Raw genomic sequence first — 17941 nt, 5'->3', positions numbered from 1 at the left:
CCTCTGGGTAGGGCTGGGGACACTGCTGCCGGTCAGAGTAGGCAGTCCTGAGCTAGAGAGACCAGTGGTTTGATTCAGTCCAAGGCAGCTCCCTGTGCTCTTATTTAACTAGAACCATGTGGACTAGCATCTCGACAAAAGAAGGGCCGAGGGGGTATTGTGTGTGGAGTGGATAGAGGGAGGTGAGACGGTAACTTTGTCGTGGCTTGAAAAATCAATAAACGTTCCCAACACACTCTAAAAAGGAAGGGGGTTTCAGCAGCTTATGTTGGAAAAGGGATTCAGTTTTTCCAGCCTCTGTCCTTTTCAGCCCAGTCAGCCAGCTCTTCAGTGGTTTGTTCTACCCCACTTTGCTATGAAAGGATTCACAGGTGTTTAACAATCAGCAGATAAAATATGTCAGGAAACATGTGCATTTATTCCAGGAAGACTCTGATATGATTGCCTTGTCCCACTCTGCTGTTGCAGGTGAGGGTGGTGGGGACAGGATCAAACACTGGGCTGTCATTCTCGTTTAGCTAATTGGGCAGAAAAGGACAGACCTCACCCCTTGGTTTCTCCAGGTGTAGGGATCCTTTGGTCCTCCAGATCTCGCTGAACGACAGCTCCCATCACCCCTCTCCACTGGCCATGCTGGCAAGAGCCAATGGGTGTTGAAGCTCAGCACCAAAGGCTCCCCACGCCTGCTCCATTGTAACGAAGGCACTCCACATGTAACTAAGCCAGGCACCTGCAACCAAAGCAATTCCTACGATGAACACCTCTGATGTATTTGTATGTTAATGTGTCATTTGGCTGTTGGGGTGCTGTGGAAATGCTACCTGGTATAAGAAGAGCTCCCGGTGCTTTTGAAAACAGCCAGCCCCGTAGTTTCTGATTCCTGACTTTTGCTCTTGTTTTCTTCTGTCCTTCCGTCTCCTGTGGAATCCAGTACAAAGTGCTTCTTTATATCAGCCAGCTGCAGCAGATTGCGACCGCCAGCATCCATGCTTGCTTTGTATTCACGGTAAGCTTTGGTGTTAAGACCTGCAAGGACCATGGCATAGGCTGAAGCTAAGCAGAATTCTTTGGTGGTTTGAAATGCACATTGCATATGAGGTCTCAGCTGTGGTCAATTAATTTCAGTGGGTCTGCTTTCAGTAGGGCTAATGTTTGTTGCAACCCATTAGATTTGAGTAGTGTTAGAACCAAGGGGCCCCTCTATGGTTAAAATGCTTACCTAGAGGTAACAAAGTAAAGTAGATGACATTCTGCCCTCTATCCTACTGTAGCTAACATCCCTTGGGGTAGCCCTCCACCCCAAAGTCCTATAGCATTTTCCCATTTCTAAACATGACACACTTAATATGTGTTGATGTTTGTGTGTGTGTGCTCAGTGGACTCACTGAAATTAATGCACCAAAGTTCATCATGTCCATCAATTTTCATGGGTCTGCTCTGAGTAGGGCTAACATTGGGACACAACCCAAAGTCTTTAGCAAGACCCATCAGGAAGAAAGTTGTTTTGAGCAGAGGCTGTCTGCTGCTCAGAATTCCACTTTCTCCTTTCTCTTTCTGCAGGTGCATCCCAACAACTATTGCACATTTTATGATGATCAGAGGCAGATTTGGTCCATCATTTTTGAATCAGAAATGGCGGCTGTGGATTTCAGCAAACAGGTGCCAGAGGCGTGCATTGCATTTTGGGGTGGGGGGGTTGCTGACCTGCAGACCCTGAACTAGTGTTTGTGGGAGGTCAGCTCTCTTGCATCAGTCGCCAGATGCTTTCTCTGCCAACTACTAAGAAGTATCCAGGGAGGGCAAGGAATGGTGGTGTAGCCAGTTGGGGCCTTTTCAGGCCCCTGGGGTCTTCAGCCAGTGCTGTGCTGGGCCAGATTCCATAGGTGCAGATGACAATGCAGGCTAATAACACAAATGGCTTGGTTCTTCCTCCTTGCAGCTGTGCATTGCCAAGTATAACAGCATCCGTTCTCCTGACTCAGTGCTGTGCCAGGATCTTGTTCTTGGAGACGGCCAAGGTGTGGCGACTGGAGATGTCCTGGAGATCACTTTTACAGGCTGGCTGTTCCAGAACGGTAGTCTTGGGCAGGTGAGACCTGGCAGAGGGGGTGTCTGGGGGTGATGGGGGTTGAAGTCTCTAGCAGCACTGCATGGCCACAGCTTTCCCACTCCTGGTTTATAGATTGCATACAGCCCTTTTCTCCCACAACCCCATCATTTTGCCTTTCAATAACATTGCAAAGAAATGAAACAGGAGAGGGACTTGCTGAGGCTTCACAGCTCAATGTGCATTTGACCCCAACCCCAATGAGCTCTAGCCAGTGCTTTTCCATGGGGCTTGCATTGGTTGCTCTCCAGAGGTGGGGCCTTGCCCAGCCTTGCCCCCCTTTCTCAACTGGGGATGCCAGGGAGGGAACCCAAGACCTTCTTCCTGGGAAGCACATGCTGTTAGGCCCTGAGCTACACCAGTCTCCAAGGTGTAGATCCTATTTCTCAACCTCATTTTACCCAATCTGCAACATGGGAGGCACCGCTAGGTAGGGGATTCAACATAGAAAGCTGCCTTGCACTGCATCAGGCCACTGGTCTAGGTTGGCATCACCCACATTGACTGGCAGTAGCTCTCCAGGCTTTCAAGCAAAAGCCTTTCCCTGACCTTACTTGGAGATGCCAGGATTGAACCTGGAACCCTCTGCCTGCAAAACAGGTGCTGTGTCCCTGAGCTGTGCCCCGTCCTTCGATACTCATTGCTGTTGGTTCAGCAACTGGAGTAGCAGAACGTGAACCTATTACCTTCCGCATTAAAAGTAATTTCACCCCATTGACCTTCCACTTATGGAACAGGTTTTCGTTTCGAATGTAAATAAAGAGAAGCTGCTCCGGCTGAAGCTAGGCTCTGGCAAAGTCATCAAGGTAAGATGGCGCTATTTTCCCACCGCAGTGCAAGGATTTTTTCTTCCACTTCCACATCTAAGCAGAGTTCAGCAGCCCGGGCTATGTGGAAGGCTGAATAGCAGTGATGTTTTTTGACCTCAAACCCTGATCAAATGGCTTCCTCAAGAACCACAGACAGGTAGCTGTCCCAGCTTGTCTACGTCTGCCATGATATGCTGGAGTGGGAGGCCTCCTCTGTGGCCTGGAAGAAAAATGTCCTGGACCTCCAATGTTGCCTCTTGCTGTCCTGCATGAGAGACAGAGGGGGGAGTGTGAGTGGGTGTCTAAAGTAGCCTATTGTACAAAGGTAAAAATTACATTAATTGCCCCTCCCACTTTCCCCTCTAGCCCCGCCCACTCCTGGCATGCTCCTCCCCACCAAGAAGCTTGCTCCGGAGGGAATGGTTTTCATCCCTGCTTAAAGCTACTTTCCTCAATACTGCAAGAGAACTGTCAGTATTCCTGTGCCCTGCTCTCGACCAGCCTTTACCAACCTGACAAACACACACACAGATCCTGTGGACTACAACTCCCATCATCCCCAGCCAGCACCTGTTGATTGGAGTTAGAGTCCAAGGTATCTGGACGACATCAGGTTGGCGAAGGCTGTGTGGTTCTGGCACTTAGTGAAGGTGGTCACCCAAACTTGTTTTCTGCTTGGTTCTCCATTTCTGGAACTTGAAGGCCTGGGAAGATGGAATGATTGGCATGAAGAGAGGAGGGAGGCGGTTCCTCCTCATCCCATCAGCACTGGCTTACAGACCTTTGGCAGAAGCTGAACGCATTCCTCCGGACTCGACCCTGGCCTTTGAGGTGGAAGTCAAACGGGTGAGTGTGTCTTCCTACCAACGTGTTAGCAACCAAGAGAACCTCAGAAGGTTGTTGGGTGGTCAGTCCACCGCCTGGATAAAGTTCTACAAATGGAGACAGTGGTTGCTTTCACCAGACTCCATGATGCCTCTTTTTTGCTCCCTTAGGTGTGGTTTGCAAAGGGCGCTGACTCCGCTGGAGAGAGCCTGGGCCCCAGGGACTCCCTCACACCTTCACCAGCCCCACAATCAGAAAGCCCCGCTACAGACCCAGCATGGCTGACTCCTCCTACTCCAGCTCCAAAGCCAGGGTGAGAAATAAATTGAGGGTGCCCTTAGCTTTTAAGCCTTCCATTCTCCCAGGTGTCACATCCTAACTCTGCAGTAAACAGGTTGCCACCTCTGTGTTTGAGGCTTTGGGCCTTCACCTCAGCTGCATAACTCAGGCCCCATCTGCACTGTACCACCTTGGGTGGATGAAGTCCGGTATACAAATTCAATAAATCATAGTAAATCATACGTTCCAAATAGATTCTTCCTCCAAAGAATCCTGAGGGCCACCTTGTCTCATAGACAACCTGGCAGGGGCCACATTCCAGGGCTGGGCTGGGGCTCCAGTGGACAGAGCAACAGATGCTGCTCCTGCCTTCTGTGCAGCCAGAAAATACACCATGTGGGGCTTCTTTCTGCACACACCTGTCCAGGGAAGCAAGGTGCACTGTCACAGTTCAGGGACACATTCCAGCCAGGCTAAAGCTCCCTTCGGGAGGTCATGAGGTGGGATTGGGGAGGGGCTTGGCCGAGGCAGAGTCCCAAAGGCCAGTTGGGTATCCTACCCCTTAATAGACTCTTCCTACTATGCTCAGGTTTGTTAACTCCCTTCCTTCCATACTGCAGGGAGCCTAAAGCTCAGGTGGCCTGGCTCAATCCCCAGGCACCTCAAGGCTGCTGCCAGTCAAAGTGGACAGTACTGGGCTGGATGGACAAATAGAGGAATACAGGAATATAGCCAGTGTGGGGTTCCAATTAAGAGGGTCGGTCAGAGTAAGATCTGGGAGACCAGGGTTCCAGTCCCCACTCTGCCATGAAGGTGACCTTGGGCCAGTCACTTTCTCTCAGCCTAACCTACCTCACAAGCTTGTGAAGATAAAAAGGGAGGAAAACTATATACCAGTATTTGAGCTCATTGGAGGAAAGATGGAACATAAAATAATAAGAACTATTAGGATTCTGATATAAAGGATAGAAGCTCTCCTAGGGTGGCTTTTGAAAAGTGAGCTCTTCATATACTGCCTTGTTTTCTTTATTTACATGAGAGGATGCAAATTATCAAATCATGCAAACGTTCACGTGTGAAAAAAAAAATTATTCCCCCAGCTATGTGGAGCAGAGCAACCTCATATTTGAGCAGAGCAATAGCTCACTGCAGAAGACCATGAAGCACACCCAGGCAAGGGTCCTACATGCTGAAGAGGAGAAGGTAAGCCCTGGTAGTGTAACAGCCACAACAGGAAGGCCAAGTGACTGAGGCTGTGGGGAGGGCAAGTGCTATCCCAGGAGTTCACAATCGCTAGTGCAGGTCACTATTCCCCTTTGCCTGCGGGCCAGAAAGAAGTTACGTTTCTGAGCAGCAGCAGCAACAAAACAGAACAAATAACTGGCTAGGTATACATGCACATACAGGTAAAAGATTCATAAGCTTCAGGTAATCCTTTGAAAAGCACCTCAGGTTGAATATGAGAGAACAACAGAATGTCCCTTTAAAATTTAACACAGTGACTAAAAAAAAAGAGAGAACAGCCATTAATGTTAAGTAGAATTAGTTTCTGAAGTTAGCTTATAGAAACAAACATTTGAAGTTGGTGTGTTTGATATTAACCATAGTTGATGTTAGCTGCAGCTCGTTATCCCAGGCAACACAGCAAACCATGGCTAGTCATAAGTGTCAGGGTTCCTGGCCGCATGAGAGGAGGAGATGTAAGGGGAGAGCATGCAAGTCCAGGTTTGCTGTGGCCTGTTCTTGCTTGGGCATCAGCGTGCAAACCCTGCCATTAAGGGATCTTCCATGCATCTTACTCTGAGGCCGCTGGGATTTTGAGTGATATAATCGGCCCTTGGACCACAGAATAAGCAGAGTGCTCTTAACCCAGAATGCCATTGCCTCTTTTGATAAACCTTCCTCCCCTCTTGCTGTTCTTGCTTCTGGTGGTGTTAACTCTCCTCTCCTTGTCGCCGCTTTTCTCTCTAGCACATGCCGCCACTGGATCAGGGGTGGGACCAGGTGAGGCATTGTCCTTGGGTGTCCTGATTACCTGAGCACTTCCTTACTCCCTTCATACTTTCACCATTTCATACTTCTAGCAGGCGAAAACCCCACGCCTTCTGCAGGTGTTTCTTGTTGCGAAGCCTCTCTGTGCTTTGGCATCCCAGCTTCAGTGACAATGGGTTTTCCTAAATCAGGGGTGGGGGGACTCCAGGCCCCTGGACCAAAGGCCACCTTCCAGGCCTATGTGTCTGGCCCTCAGAACTCCTTCCAAGCCACGCACCCTCACCAGTCCTACACTGCACACTCCTTGAGTGCTTTTGCCTGGTTGGATCAGGCCCAAAGCCCGTCTTATTCTCATAACCAGATGTCCCAAAAGGGAATTCTACAAGCAGGATCTGCGCTCACCCCACTTGCAATTCCCAGAAACAGCATGCTGCCTCCAACGGTGGAGGGAGACCTTGTGGCTGCTGGCTGTGGATAGCTTTTCCTGCTCCATTGCTAAAGCCATCCACCTTGGTGGCCTTCATTCCATCTTGTGGGAGAGAGCTCTGCTGTGTGAAGATGTCCTTTCCCTTGTCTGTCCTGAATTTGTGTTGCAGGTCAGGGTCACCAAGGAGCTAGCGGAAGCCACAGCGCAGATCTCCCAGCTCCAGCTGGAGCTGACCCGTCATCAGAAGCAGGAAATAGATCTCCACTCGCAACTGAATGAAGCCGTGACAGAGTCGGAGAGGCAGAAAGCCCTGGTCAACCAACTGCAGGCACAGCTGGCGGGTAAGGGAAGCTGAGAGGAGGTGCTGAAATAGCAGAAGAGCACAATCCAAGCACATGCAGGGTAGTTTTATCATCCTATAAATTTTTTTAGCTTACAGGTAGGGAGCCTGTGGCCCTCAAAGTATTACTGGCCTTCACCTCTCATGAGCCCCAGCAAGCGTAGCCAGGGATGATGGGCGTTGGAGTCCAGCAACCTCTGGAGGTCCTGCTCCTTAGGGCCTCCTGCAGTGTAGCTGTTAAAAACTTGTAGCCTTACAAGTTAGTCCCAGACTTGGGTCTCTGCGTAATTTGTGGTCAGGACATAAGATATGTCTGTGTCTGTTCTACTGGTAAAGTCAAGGCCAGTCTTGTCGTTAAACGGATAAGGGAGAGAGCTGTGTTCTTGTTTTGCATTTGCTCAACAGCTAAAGTTTATACATTTTAGCTAAGGAGAAATGGGGATTTTGGTGCAGTTTAAAAACTGCCTGCACAGTCAGTTTTTGGGTTTGGGAAACCCATTCCTTCAATCTCAGACACAGTGTCTCTAAAAAGACTCTTGACTTTAATTCCATCTTTTTAAAAAGGGCAAGCTTCTGATCTCTACAAACTTGATTGATTGTATTTCTATGCTGCTTTTTGTTGAAATGAATCTCCAGCTTACAAACATTAACATAATGCAACATAATAGAAAATGGGTTTGTGCAGATTCTGCACCTTCCTTGCCCTGCATGCAAGAGCAGAGCAGTGTAAGAGTGAGAAGAAACATGTGATATGTCTTTAAAGTTACACGGAGGCCCCATCCACACTATACAGCATTATCATGCCACTGCAGTCAGGCATGGCTTTCTCCCAAGGAATCCTGGCAAGTGTGGTTCATTCTGGCTGCCAATAGTTGTGTTGAAGTGGAGAGCCCTGCTTAAGCGGCCATTTCCAACATAGATTAACAGCCTGGGAATTGTAGCTGGGGGTGGTGGCAGACCAGGGGGTCCCACCACCTCTCAGCTCCCTTAAGAGAATGTTCTCAGTTCCCAGAATGTCTTGTGGGGAAGCTGTGAGTGTTTAAAGCATATAGTGCAGATGGCGCTGTACTTAGGCTTAGCTACAGCAGTGGATGGAAACAGGGGCATGCACTGTGGCGCAGGCTTCATTTGTCACTGGCTCTCTGCCCCACCTCCACAGAACATGAGAACTTGTCTGACTTGAAACGCAGATACCAGGAGGTGAACCTGATTGCGATGCAGTTGGAGGAGAAGGTGGCAGGCCTGGACGCAGAGCTGGCTTATCACCGCGTTCAAATTGAGAATCTGGATAAGGTAGTGTCCAGGGGTGACAGAAGTCATCACCAAGGCCAGAAGTGGCTTCCTGGAAAACTCTCTGGGATCCTTAGAATTATCCCAGTGCCCCCACACACACCCAGCTTTGCACCCTTACTGTTCTTTGCCTCCCTGGAAGATGATGATGATGATGATGATGATGATGATGATGATGATGATGATAATGATGAAATAATCTATATCCCGCCCATCTGGCTGGGCTTCTTCTTTCATTCTTAAATGGAGGATTGAAAGGGACAAGTGGGGAAATTAATGTGTGTTGCCCCACCTACTTTTACTCCTGGCAGGCGGCCCCCTAGAGGTCAGTCAGTGGAGGCTAGTCTATTAGGCAAACAGGGCACTGCCCTCACCCAGCCACCACTGGCTTGCCTTCTTCCTTACAGCCAATCAGGATGTGGCTCTGCCTGTCATTGGGCTCCTTGCCTTCTGCCCCACCCACCTCAATGGGCAGGAGCCACCTGTCCTTGGAACACCTCTGCTCACTTTGCTGGGTTCTCATGTCTGCCGTAGGCCTCTCTGCTTACTGTTTATTACAGGGGCTCCTGAACTGTGGTCACACAATGCAATGCCATCCATCTCTTGGCACATGGATGCTATCCAGATAATGTATGTTCGTTGTAAAATAAATGAATAAATGAAATCATCACCACATTTGGCTGTCCAGAAGCTCTTGAAAGCTCACTGTCCTTTCTGGTGTTGCTTCCCTGCCTTCTGACTCTTTGGCATCATCCTGCCTCACGTGAAGAAGCTCATGAACAAGGTGTTCCAGTCCCTGCGGGGCCAGTTCAACTTAGAGGAGTCCTATACCGGCCAGGAGGTCCTGGGTATCGTCCTGAACACCATCAAGGTACAGCCCAGGGCAGATGGATCCTGACACCTGAATAAGATGCAGATTGAGTGAACTGGTCTATCATTTCTCTTCCTTTTTGTATGATTCCAAATGTCATGAGTTTGGGTGCCAGAGTTTTGGGTGCAAGACGCCCATAACTACTGGGTTTAGTAAGTGTTAGAATTTAATCACTGCTTGGAGAGTGAAACTGAAAGTCAGGCGCTTAACAGCTGGACTCAGCTTCCTGTGTTGAGGAGATCGCTTGAGAGGTGGGCCATTAGAGAACTAATTATGAAGGTGATGATAATAATAATAATAATTTTATTTATACCCAGCCACTCTGGGTGGCTTCCAACACATATATAAAACATAGACAAACATTAAACATCTTTAAAAAATGGAACACTTCACCAATTTGCAGAGGCCATGCTAACCTCTTTATCAATCCAATTTTAGTATACAGTATGTGCTGCAGACAGAAAAATGGGCCATCAGCAAGACAGACACTCTACCAGCCACCAGATGGGTGAAGCCCCACCCAGTGCTTTGAGATAGTGAGTTTGAAGAGAGTGCCAATGTTTTGGTTAGGAGGAGGTTTTAGGATTTCATTTGGCTATGGTGTGATCAAAAGAAAAAAGGCTTTCAGTCTGTTAAATGCAGCAAGCTGGAGAGGCAGGATCAGAGCACAATGCAGACTGACAGTTTGAATTAGAGGTTGCAGCAATGGGAAAAATGGGACTCTCTTGAATTGTATGCTGGGGGCCCCCTCCATTACAGGCTCAGGTGTAAATAAACTATATATCATTATGACACCACAGTCTACACTGTGCCTCATTTCCAAAGGAAACACAGACTAAGTGCCTAGACCCCTGGAATCTTGCACCGGTCAGAGATTGGGGTGGCATTTAGCCCCATATTACTAATCATGGGAATGGCAAAGAGGGTGAAGCCCAGATACTACAAAGTGAAAGTCACTTAGCTGTGTGGCTGAGTAGGGATTCAAACCCTGGTCTCCTGAGTCCTGGCTAGAGACCAACCATTACACAGTACTTTCATCAGGGGCTGCAGTCTTTTTTGTGGCAAATAATCCCCCCTCCCCTCTACTTGTTCCAGACAACAACTCTGCAGCTGCTGGAGAGTCAGGAGGAGCAAAGGGGGAGCAGCAGCACCGAGAAGGAAGGACCAAGTGCTGCACCCCTTTATGGGGATCCCCACAGCAACTCTCTCCGAGAACCAGCACCAGTGGCATCCCCCACACCTTTGGCTAATCTGAAGGAAAGCTCAAGCAGTCCGCCATTCACCGCTCTCGAAGGAGCCCAAGACAGACTGCTTTTTGCAGCTCCTGAGGCTCATTCTTTGGAAGCACCGGTTGAACAAACTCATGCAGCCTCTGCTCAAACTGCAAGGCCGCCTCTCAGGCTCTCCGCCAGAATTGAGGAGAGGCCAAGCACTCAGGGTGAAATGGACACAAAAGACACCGCCATTCTGGCACCTCCAAATCCAGCGGCGGATGAGACGGCACCTGCAATGGAGGGGCCCACAAGGGATCCAGAGGGCAAGGAGGAGAGTGGGGCAAGTCAGCACACAGCTGGCCCCACCTCTCAAGCTGCTCTAGCCGAAAAGCAGCAGGACTTGGCGGATTCCAGGTCTGTGCCAGGGCAGGAGGGGGACGGGAACTGTACCTATGATGGGTCTTATGGTACTCAGTGCCTTGTGTTCTGATCTGGGACTGATCTGGATGGAGATGGGGTTTTTCTGTGAGCCTCCCCAGATTTCTCTTTTGGGCTGCGGTCGTCTTGACTTGTGGTTTTTGAGGCTGCTGGCAGGAAGAGGGGTGACACACTCTATCTCTCTCTCGGTAGCAAATGTCAATTTGGGACTTTGTTTGGCTTCAAAGAACTGACTATTTAATTCACCACTGCCAAACACACCTGTACCCTACACACTTTTGACCCAGCTGCTGCTGGGAGTAGCGGTGGGTATCACCTTGAACAGCTCCTCCCTGTGGAAACCAAACTTAACCTATTGCCATAGCTCACCTCCAGTTCTGAACCTTGACAAAACTGGATCTTGAAAATAATAATAAAGTGCAATTAAAATAAATTAACCCTGTTGCCTCAGTTCTTTCACTTTAGCAAGAAGGGGAGGGGTATTTGCATGATTAACTATGCCAAAAACCCACTCACCATTTATAGGGCACCTTAGGTGCTTCACATACATACACCTGATACGGTAAGAATTAACACCAGTCCTGTGAGGGAGGCCAGTATTAGTAATCTCGTCGTATTGCAGATGGAGAGGCTGAAACAGAGAGTGGCTTGCCCAAAGGTTGAATGATGAACTCAGGATATGCAGAAGGCGGTGCCTTGGTCCTCATCTTGACTTGGAGGCCGTCAGTGTAGCACCTGCAATGCAGGAAGCCATGGCCACTGCAATCTCCCCCACAATCCAGCCTCTGCATAAAGATTTCCCGGGAAGGAGAGCCCACCACATCCTGAGGCAGGTAGTCCCACCACTGAACAGCTAATACAACTTGAAGATTTTCCCAGTTGAGCTGTAAGCTGTCTGCTACCTCTGATCGCTGGCTCTAGTCTTTCCTACTAGAACAACCAGAACCAATCTGCTGCAGCTTCTGTGATTGAAGGGGAAGCTCTGGCTCCCAGGGGCCACCTGCAGCCCTCCTTCTGATCCCCTTGAATCTCCTCAGTACACCCCCCTCACTGGCTCTACTTCATACATTCACTGAGCTGGGATTTTGTTTGCCAGCCTGGAATGAGGCCTGATGTTTAGATAGATTCCACAAAGCAGCTTTTACAGCATGTGAAAGATTACATAAAATGCAAAAGTGAACACTTTTTATTTATTACATTACAGTTCTATCCCACCTTCCAAAGGAGCCCAGTACAGCAGACAACAAGGCAATAAACTGACACACAAAAATTTAGAACACCTAAAAACATTTTTTTGTATTGGCCACCTCTCCTCAAGATATCAACAGGAGTGTTGCAGTACCTCCTGGAATGCTGATGATCAGGGAGGCAGGCAAACCTCACACTGGGGATAGAGCAATTTTGTGGAGCCCCTTTCCTTAAATTAAGGAGTCCGTAAGAACTGGCCTGACACACCCCTGTAGTCACAACCTGCATTTAAAGCACTCTGATGCAGCAACAGTTATTTCTGGGAACTGTAGGAGACCCGTTGTTCTGTTCACAGTGCAACAGTGGGCAGAGTTCCCTGTGAAAAAGGGGTTTGTTGCAAAACAGCCAGGCAATTGAAGCGCTTTCAGGGATCTCCTAACTGCTTCCTGTGGGAATGGGTACCATAGTTTAGGGATGTGCTGTGTAAAGTACTACTTTCTTTTGTATGTCTTGAATCTGTTGACATTTGGCTTTATTGGGTGCCTATGACTTCTAGTATTATGAGACAGGGAGAAAAATTTTGTCACCTCTTACTTGCCTTTTCCCTACATGAAAAACTAAATGCTGCAACTTTTAATGGCAGTTTCCAGTTCCTGCCTTCAGCTGTTCATTAGGGCTTGCAAACCCTGGTACCATACATATACCTAGACAGATGGTCAGAAAGCTATAGGTCAAGAGATCATTGCAGGGATGAAATGGTCTCTCCTATCAAATGCTGCCATAGGCTACACTCAACCTGGGCTTGTCACATCACCAAAACACCAAGCCTGGGCAGGAGCTGCTTGATTACAAAGCCGGTTCCATCTCCTGCTGCTTAGAATCTGGACCCAGATCACCTTTTCTTGTTCGCTATGATGTATCTTGGAATTGGGGCCAGCCCAAGACATTTCGGCATCTGAAGCGAACCACAAATAGTGCCACCCCCTGGCCAGGGAAGAAGGGGTGAGTGAAGTTCTGCATCAGAAATAAGAAGTGGAATAAAGATCTACCTTTGGGACAAGTGAGGGAATCAAAGCAATCTTACCCAACTGCTGAAGCAGGACTCAAAGGCCATCATGGGCAGGAAAGGGACACTTTCTGAATCACGTTGGCTGGGTGCAGAGTGCAGGAGACCCCAGAGAGCAGGAAGGAGTGAGCCATAGCTGTTGCTCTCACCACAGCAGCAGCAGTGGGAGATGCATTCCTTGAAGGCTGAATCTGCTGCCTCTGTGGATCCTGACGCCCTAAGTGGTTGCCTCACTTTGCCTCCTGGGCAAACCAGCACTGTTTGGAATGTCCAGGATTATGATGCTGCCGATTCACTCAATATTTTCCCTCAATAGCTGTCTGTCTTTGCTTCTTGGTAGATGAAAGCAAAGCACTTTGGAAGCCAGCTGGGCTCTTTACAATATGCCTTGTATGACCCATGCAGCTAGATCAAAGCTGGATTTGCTGGCAGCACCTTGGTGCCATTGCAAACAAAGTCTGCAATCCTAAGCGTACTGTCAGCACCTAATGCATGGTAAACCAACAGGGCTTGTTTTGAGTAAAACCATTAGGGATGGGGCTGCTGGATAAAACTTCTCTAAACCCCTAAGTAATTCTAAACCACAATCCTGAGAAAGCATTGGATTAAAAAAAAAAAAAAAGAAATGTTGCTGGAAAGCTGCATACAGATGCCTAAATTACTATTGTTATTTTTATTAATTTAATGTATCCCTCTCCTTTTGGCAACTCAGAGCAGCTTAGAGAATGACTTGCATAAAAACCCTATACGTCTGTTAAAACCAGGGGGAAAAGAAAAATACAGTACATTAAACCATCAAGCCATTGATAGTTAAAAGCCAAAGGCCTGGTTAAAAAGGAACGTTTTTGCCTGGCACCTGAAGAGATGTAAATATGGTACCATGCAGGCATCTCTGGGGAGAATTGTCTCTGGGTACCAAGACCCACAAAGTGCCTCTTCCTCTTGGCAGAGAACATGTCTTCCCCAGGCTGCCTTCCCAGCCTCCCTACTTGAAGAAGACCAGCGCAAAGAAGACTGAGACAATGAGGAGAATGATGGTCACAGCGAAGCAAAGCCTCAAGTTCTCCACAGACGCAGGCGCCTCAGAGTCTCGGGAGGAGGCTCTGTGGGGAAGCTCCACCAAGACAGGGTTCTGCACTTCCTGCACATGGAACCAACTCTGGAAGCCCGGCCCTGAATGGAAACCCGTTGCTGGATACACCGGCACAATGCCACTGACAGTGAAGATAGGAGAGCCGGTCCGGTAGTTTAACTCCATGTCCAGAGTCAGGACTGAGTCACTGAGAGGCAGGTCCAAGGCACCCGGGGAGTCTTTGCTGTCTCCCAGTTCCTCTCTGTCCTCCAACTTCCACTCTCTCTGAGGAGATATCTCACGCAGAAGGGCTTCATCGTTCCTCAAGGCCTGGAGCCCTGCTTCCGGCACAAGGGTCACCATGCGGCAAAATGGGCAGACCACGAAGGAGAAGGCCATGTTCTGGCAAACCAGTTTCCTCAGGCAGGCTAGGCAGAGTGAGTGGCAGCACCACAGCAACTTTGGCACTTGCCCACTCGAAGCCTCCTTGTAGGTCTCGTAGCAAATCCCACATTCTACCATACGTGCTTCTGGCCGCAAATCAATGGCAGGAAGCAAAAGCGCCATCTCTTCTCTTTTCTACTGCCTTTGAGATGGTTTCTTTGCCAGCTCCCCTGCTTCAGGATTCTGACTGAGAACCCCAAGACCACAAAGCCAGAGACCCCTGAGACTCAGGAGCCCTCTGCCTGTCTATCAGCTCAAATAGTTCGGAATCCAGGGACAGACTCCTTCCAGGTGGCTTTCAAAGACTTCTGACCCAGCTAAATACCAAGGGCAGTGCCCCAGTGTGCTAATTGAGGGCTGCTGGCTGGCAGATAAGGGCGGGATCTTTGTATTCCAAAGTGACACCAAGGCTGAACTTTAATCCTTAATTGATGACTTGTTAACAGAAACCAGCTTGTTTTGTTTGTGAAGGGATCTCTCTCCATGGAGCTGGGGTGGGGTCAGTGCTGGGAACTGGCTGTGAGGCATGCCAGCCTAAGGAATATCATTCATTGCTGTTGTGAACAAAAATTGCCCTTTTCCCTTATGGGGTAATCCAAGAGCCCATATAGAATCCTTACATAGGTTCCCTATTGGTAGGAGAAAATAAAGGGGCCAACCAGAGAATATTGAGAAGCAAAGCAGCTAGTAAGCTTGATCTTTATTGGTCTGTTGCAACAGGGTGCTCCCCTCACCCGCAAGAGAGAGGAGGAACTCAGAACAATGGCACCCAAAAACATCACCCCCAAAAACATCATACATACATCACAGAAGGGGTGTAACCTAAGACCACCCCTCAGATACATCATACCTACATCACAAAAAAGGTGGTCTAAAACCAGAAAGAAAATTTAAATGTTGTTTTTCTCCTGTCCTTGTTTATCTCCTGTCTGGCAGGTTACTTGATCGGATTGCCTGGGGAGCCTGGCCATTCTTTTGTAGTTCCTGGGCCATGCCACAGGCTCACACCCTATTCATATCTTAAATGTGCCCTTAAGACAGGATTTGTGAGGAAAGAGACAATGGGGAGGTTTCCCACTTTGACCTTGTAAAGAAAACATTTACCGGTACTCAGTTTAGGAATCAAAATGGTTCCAGGTGGTCTTGCTGTGCTGATCTATGTAGGTGCTTGGTTGGTACACTTATGAACATTACCATATATCTAAGACCATAAAATTCCTATCACATTGCTTCACAGATTTAAAAAAAACACGAGCATGCTACTTCCTTCAACCACATGCCCTCCAACATTTCTCCAATTAAAATAGGGACTTCCCATTCCATAATGATAATTTTACTATTTATACCCCACACATCTTACTGGGTTGCCCCAGCTACTCTGGACAGCTTCCAACATATATAAAAGCATCATAAAACATTAAACAAACTTCCCTATACAGGATTGCCTTCAGATGGCTCAGGGGTCGGATAACTCCATCCCCTCCAACATTTATCCAATGCAAATAGGGTGTCCTAAGGAAAAGTGGGACATTCCAAGATCAAATCAGAAAACAGGACGGCTTCTCTAAATCAGGAATGTTCTGTGGGATGTGAAACACATAGCAGTCAAGTACAACATTCCTAGAATGAACATGCTTTGTTGTTGTTGTTGTTTAGTCGTTTGGTCGTGTCCGACTCTTCGTGACCCCATGGACCAGAGCACGCCAGGCACTCCTGTCTTCCACTGTCTCCCGCAGTTTGGTCAGACTCATGTTTGTAGCTTCGAGAACACTGTCCAACCATCACATCCTCTGTCGTCCCCTTCTTCCTGTGCCCTCAATATTTCCCAACATCAGGGTCTTTTCCAGGGAGTCTTCTCTTTTCATGAGGTGGCCAAAGTATTGGAGCCTCAGCTTCACGATTTGTCCTTCCAGTGAGCACTCAGGGCTAATTTCCTTAAGAATGGATGTGTTTGATCTTCTTGCAGTCCATGGGACTCTCAATAGTCTCCTCCAGCACCAAAATTCAAAAGCATCAATTCTTCGGCGATCAGCCTTCTTGATGGTCCAGCTCTCACTTCCATACATCACTACTGGGAAAACCATGGCTTTAACGATACGGACCTTTGTTGGCAAGGTGATGTCTCTGCTTTTTAAGATGCTGTCTAGGTTTGCCATCGCCTTTCTCCCAAGGAGCAGGTGTCTTTTAATTTTGTGACTGCTGTCACCATCTGCAGTGATCATGGAGCCCAAGAAAGTAAAATCTCTCACTGCCTCCATTTCTTCCCCTTCTATTTGCCAGGAGGTGATGGGACCAGTGGCCATGATCTTCGTTTTTTTGATGTTGAGCTTCAGACCATATTTTGCGCTCTCCTCTTTCACCCTCATTAAAAGATTCTTTAATTCCTCCTCACTTTCTGCCATCAAGGTTGTGTCATCTGCATATCTGAGGTTGTTGATATTTCTTCCGGCAATCTTAATTCCGGCTTGGGATTCATCCAGCCCAGCCTTTCGCATGATGAATTCAGCATATAAGTTAAATAAGCAGGGAGACAATATACAGCCTTGCCGTACTCCTTTCCTAAGCCAGGAGAAAACTTCCTGTTTCCTTCTGAGCTGGGACAAACTTCCTCTGCATGTGACTAGAGGTGAGTGTGACCTAACCTGGACAGGGGAGCACACCTCCTTCTGCTGCTTCTTCTCCATTTTTGTTTCTCTACGTGCAAGCAGAAGTGATTGCTTGTCACTTGGGACTAACTCCCTTATTGGATAGTTACACACACACACACACACACACACACACACACACACACACACACTTTTGTAACCTAAGTCTGCCTTCAGGGATCCAACTGTGAACTGAATGAAGTGAGTAAACTACTTTAATAATATTGTTGTGTCTATTCTTTTTAAGAGGGACAATAAGGGATCTTACCAGGGATCTTATATAGAGAGGCTCAGACGAGCCTGCAATAAGCAAACTGATATGTGTTTAAAGTGGAATGTTTAAACTTTGCTAAAATATAGAACTTGCTAACGTAAGTTAGAAAGGATATCATTAAACAATATATTCTCTCCTACATCCCTGAACATTCCCACACATTCCTGGTAAATATGGACACTTGGAGGTTCTGCAAACAGTACTATTTTTATAGAAAAAGATGTGCCAGAACTCATCATGAACACCTCCCTCATTCTCTTAGAATGGCAATGGTGCCCAAAGGCAGAGCTAGCTGCTCCAGCACCTGGAGCGGTGCACATGTTGTGCACCCTGGAGCAGGGCTAGCTGTCCACAGGGATGGAGCGAAGCATCCCAGGGAGGCGATGCAGAGATGTCACCCCCCCTCAGGGATGACCATAGCTGTCAACTTTTCCCTTTTTAAAAGGGAAATCCTATTCAGAATAATAGGATTTCCCTTAAAAAAATGGTAAAGTTGACAGCTATGGGGATGACACCTGGGGCAAGCCACACCCACTGCACCCCCCTTCCTCTGCCAGTGATAGCGCCCACCTGAGATGTGCCGGAACTGAATTCCAGCAAGTTCCAGCTGAAAAAAGCCCTGCTTCCAACATTATAATTATTGTACAAAAGAGCTTCGCA

At 48.0% G+C, this 17941-nt stretch overlaps 1 protein-coding gene and 1 long non-coding RNA gene across 2 annotated transcripts in view; one reads left to right on the top strand and one right to left on the bottom strand.

The window, feature by feature from the left end:
* The window catches only part of LOC310837129 (FK506-binding protein 15-like), a gene marked incomplete at its 3' end in the record, with an annotated part of 74880 nt that extends 64236 nt beyond the window's left edge, over window positions 1-10644 (top strand). Inside the window, exons 20-24 of the mRNA XM_083723197.1 lie at window positions 5992-6024; window positions 6609-6780; window positions 7939-8072; window positions 8839-8940; window positions 10036-10644. Of these exons, the coding sequence (XP_083579323.1) occupies window positions 5992-6024; window positions 6609-6780; window positions 7939-8072; window positions 8839-8940; window positions 10036-10644 (1050 nt within the window). The remainder of the gene's footprint in view (window positions 1-5991; window positions 6025-6608; window positions 6781-7938; window positions 8073-8838; window positions 8941-10035) is intronic.
* On the bottom strand, window positions 402-1285 carry LOC310836363. Its single transcript, XR_014560039.1, has 2 exons — window positions 822-1285; window positions 402-730 (listed from the first exon to the last, which is right to left on the bottom strand). It is a non-coding gene; the product is annotated as an uncharacterized lncRNA (long non-coding RNA).
* Window positions 10645-17941: the final 7297 nt, after the last annotated feature.

Source organism: Podarcis gaigeae (assembly GCF_964106915.1).
Source record: "Podarcis gaigeae genome assembly, chromosome: Z".
NCBI classification, from domain to species: Eukaryota; Metazoa; Chordata; class Lepidosauria; order Squamata; family Lacertidae; genus Podarcis; species Podarcis gaigeae.
Note: the sequence above shows the minus strand (reverse complement) of the source record. Positions and strands in the feature narration are given on the sequence as shown.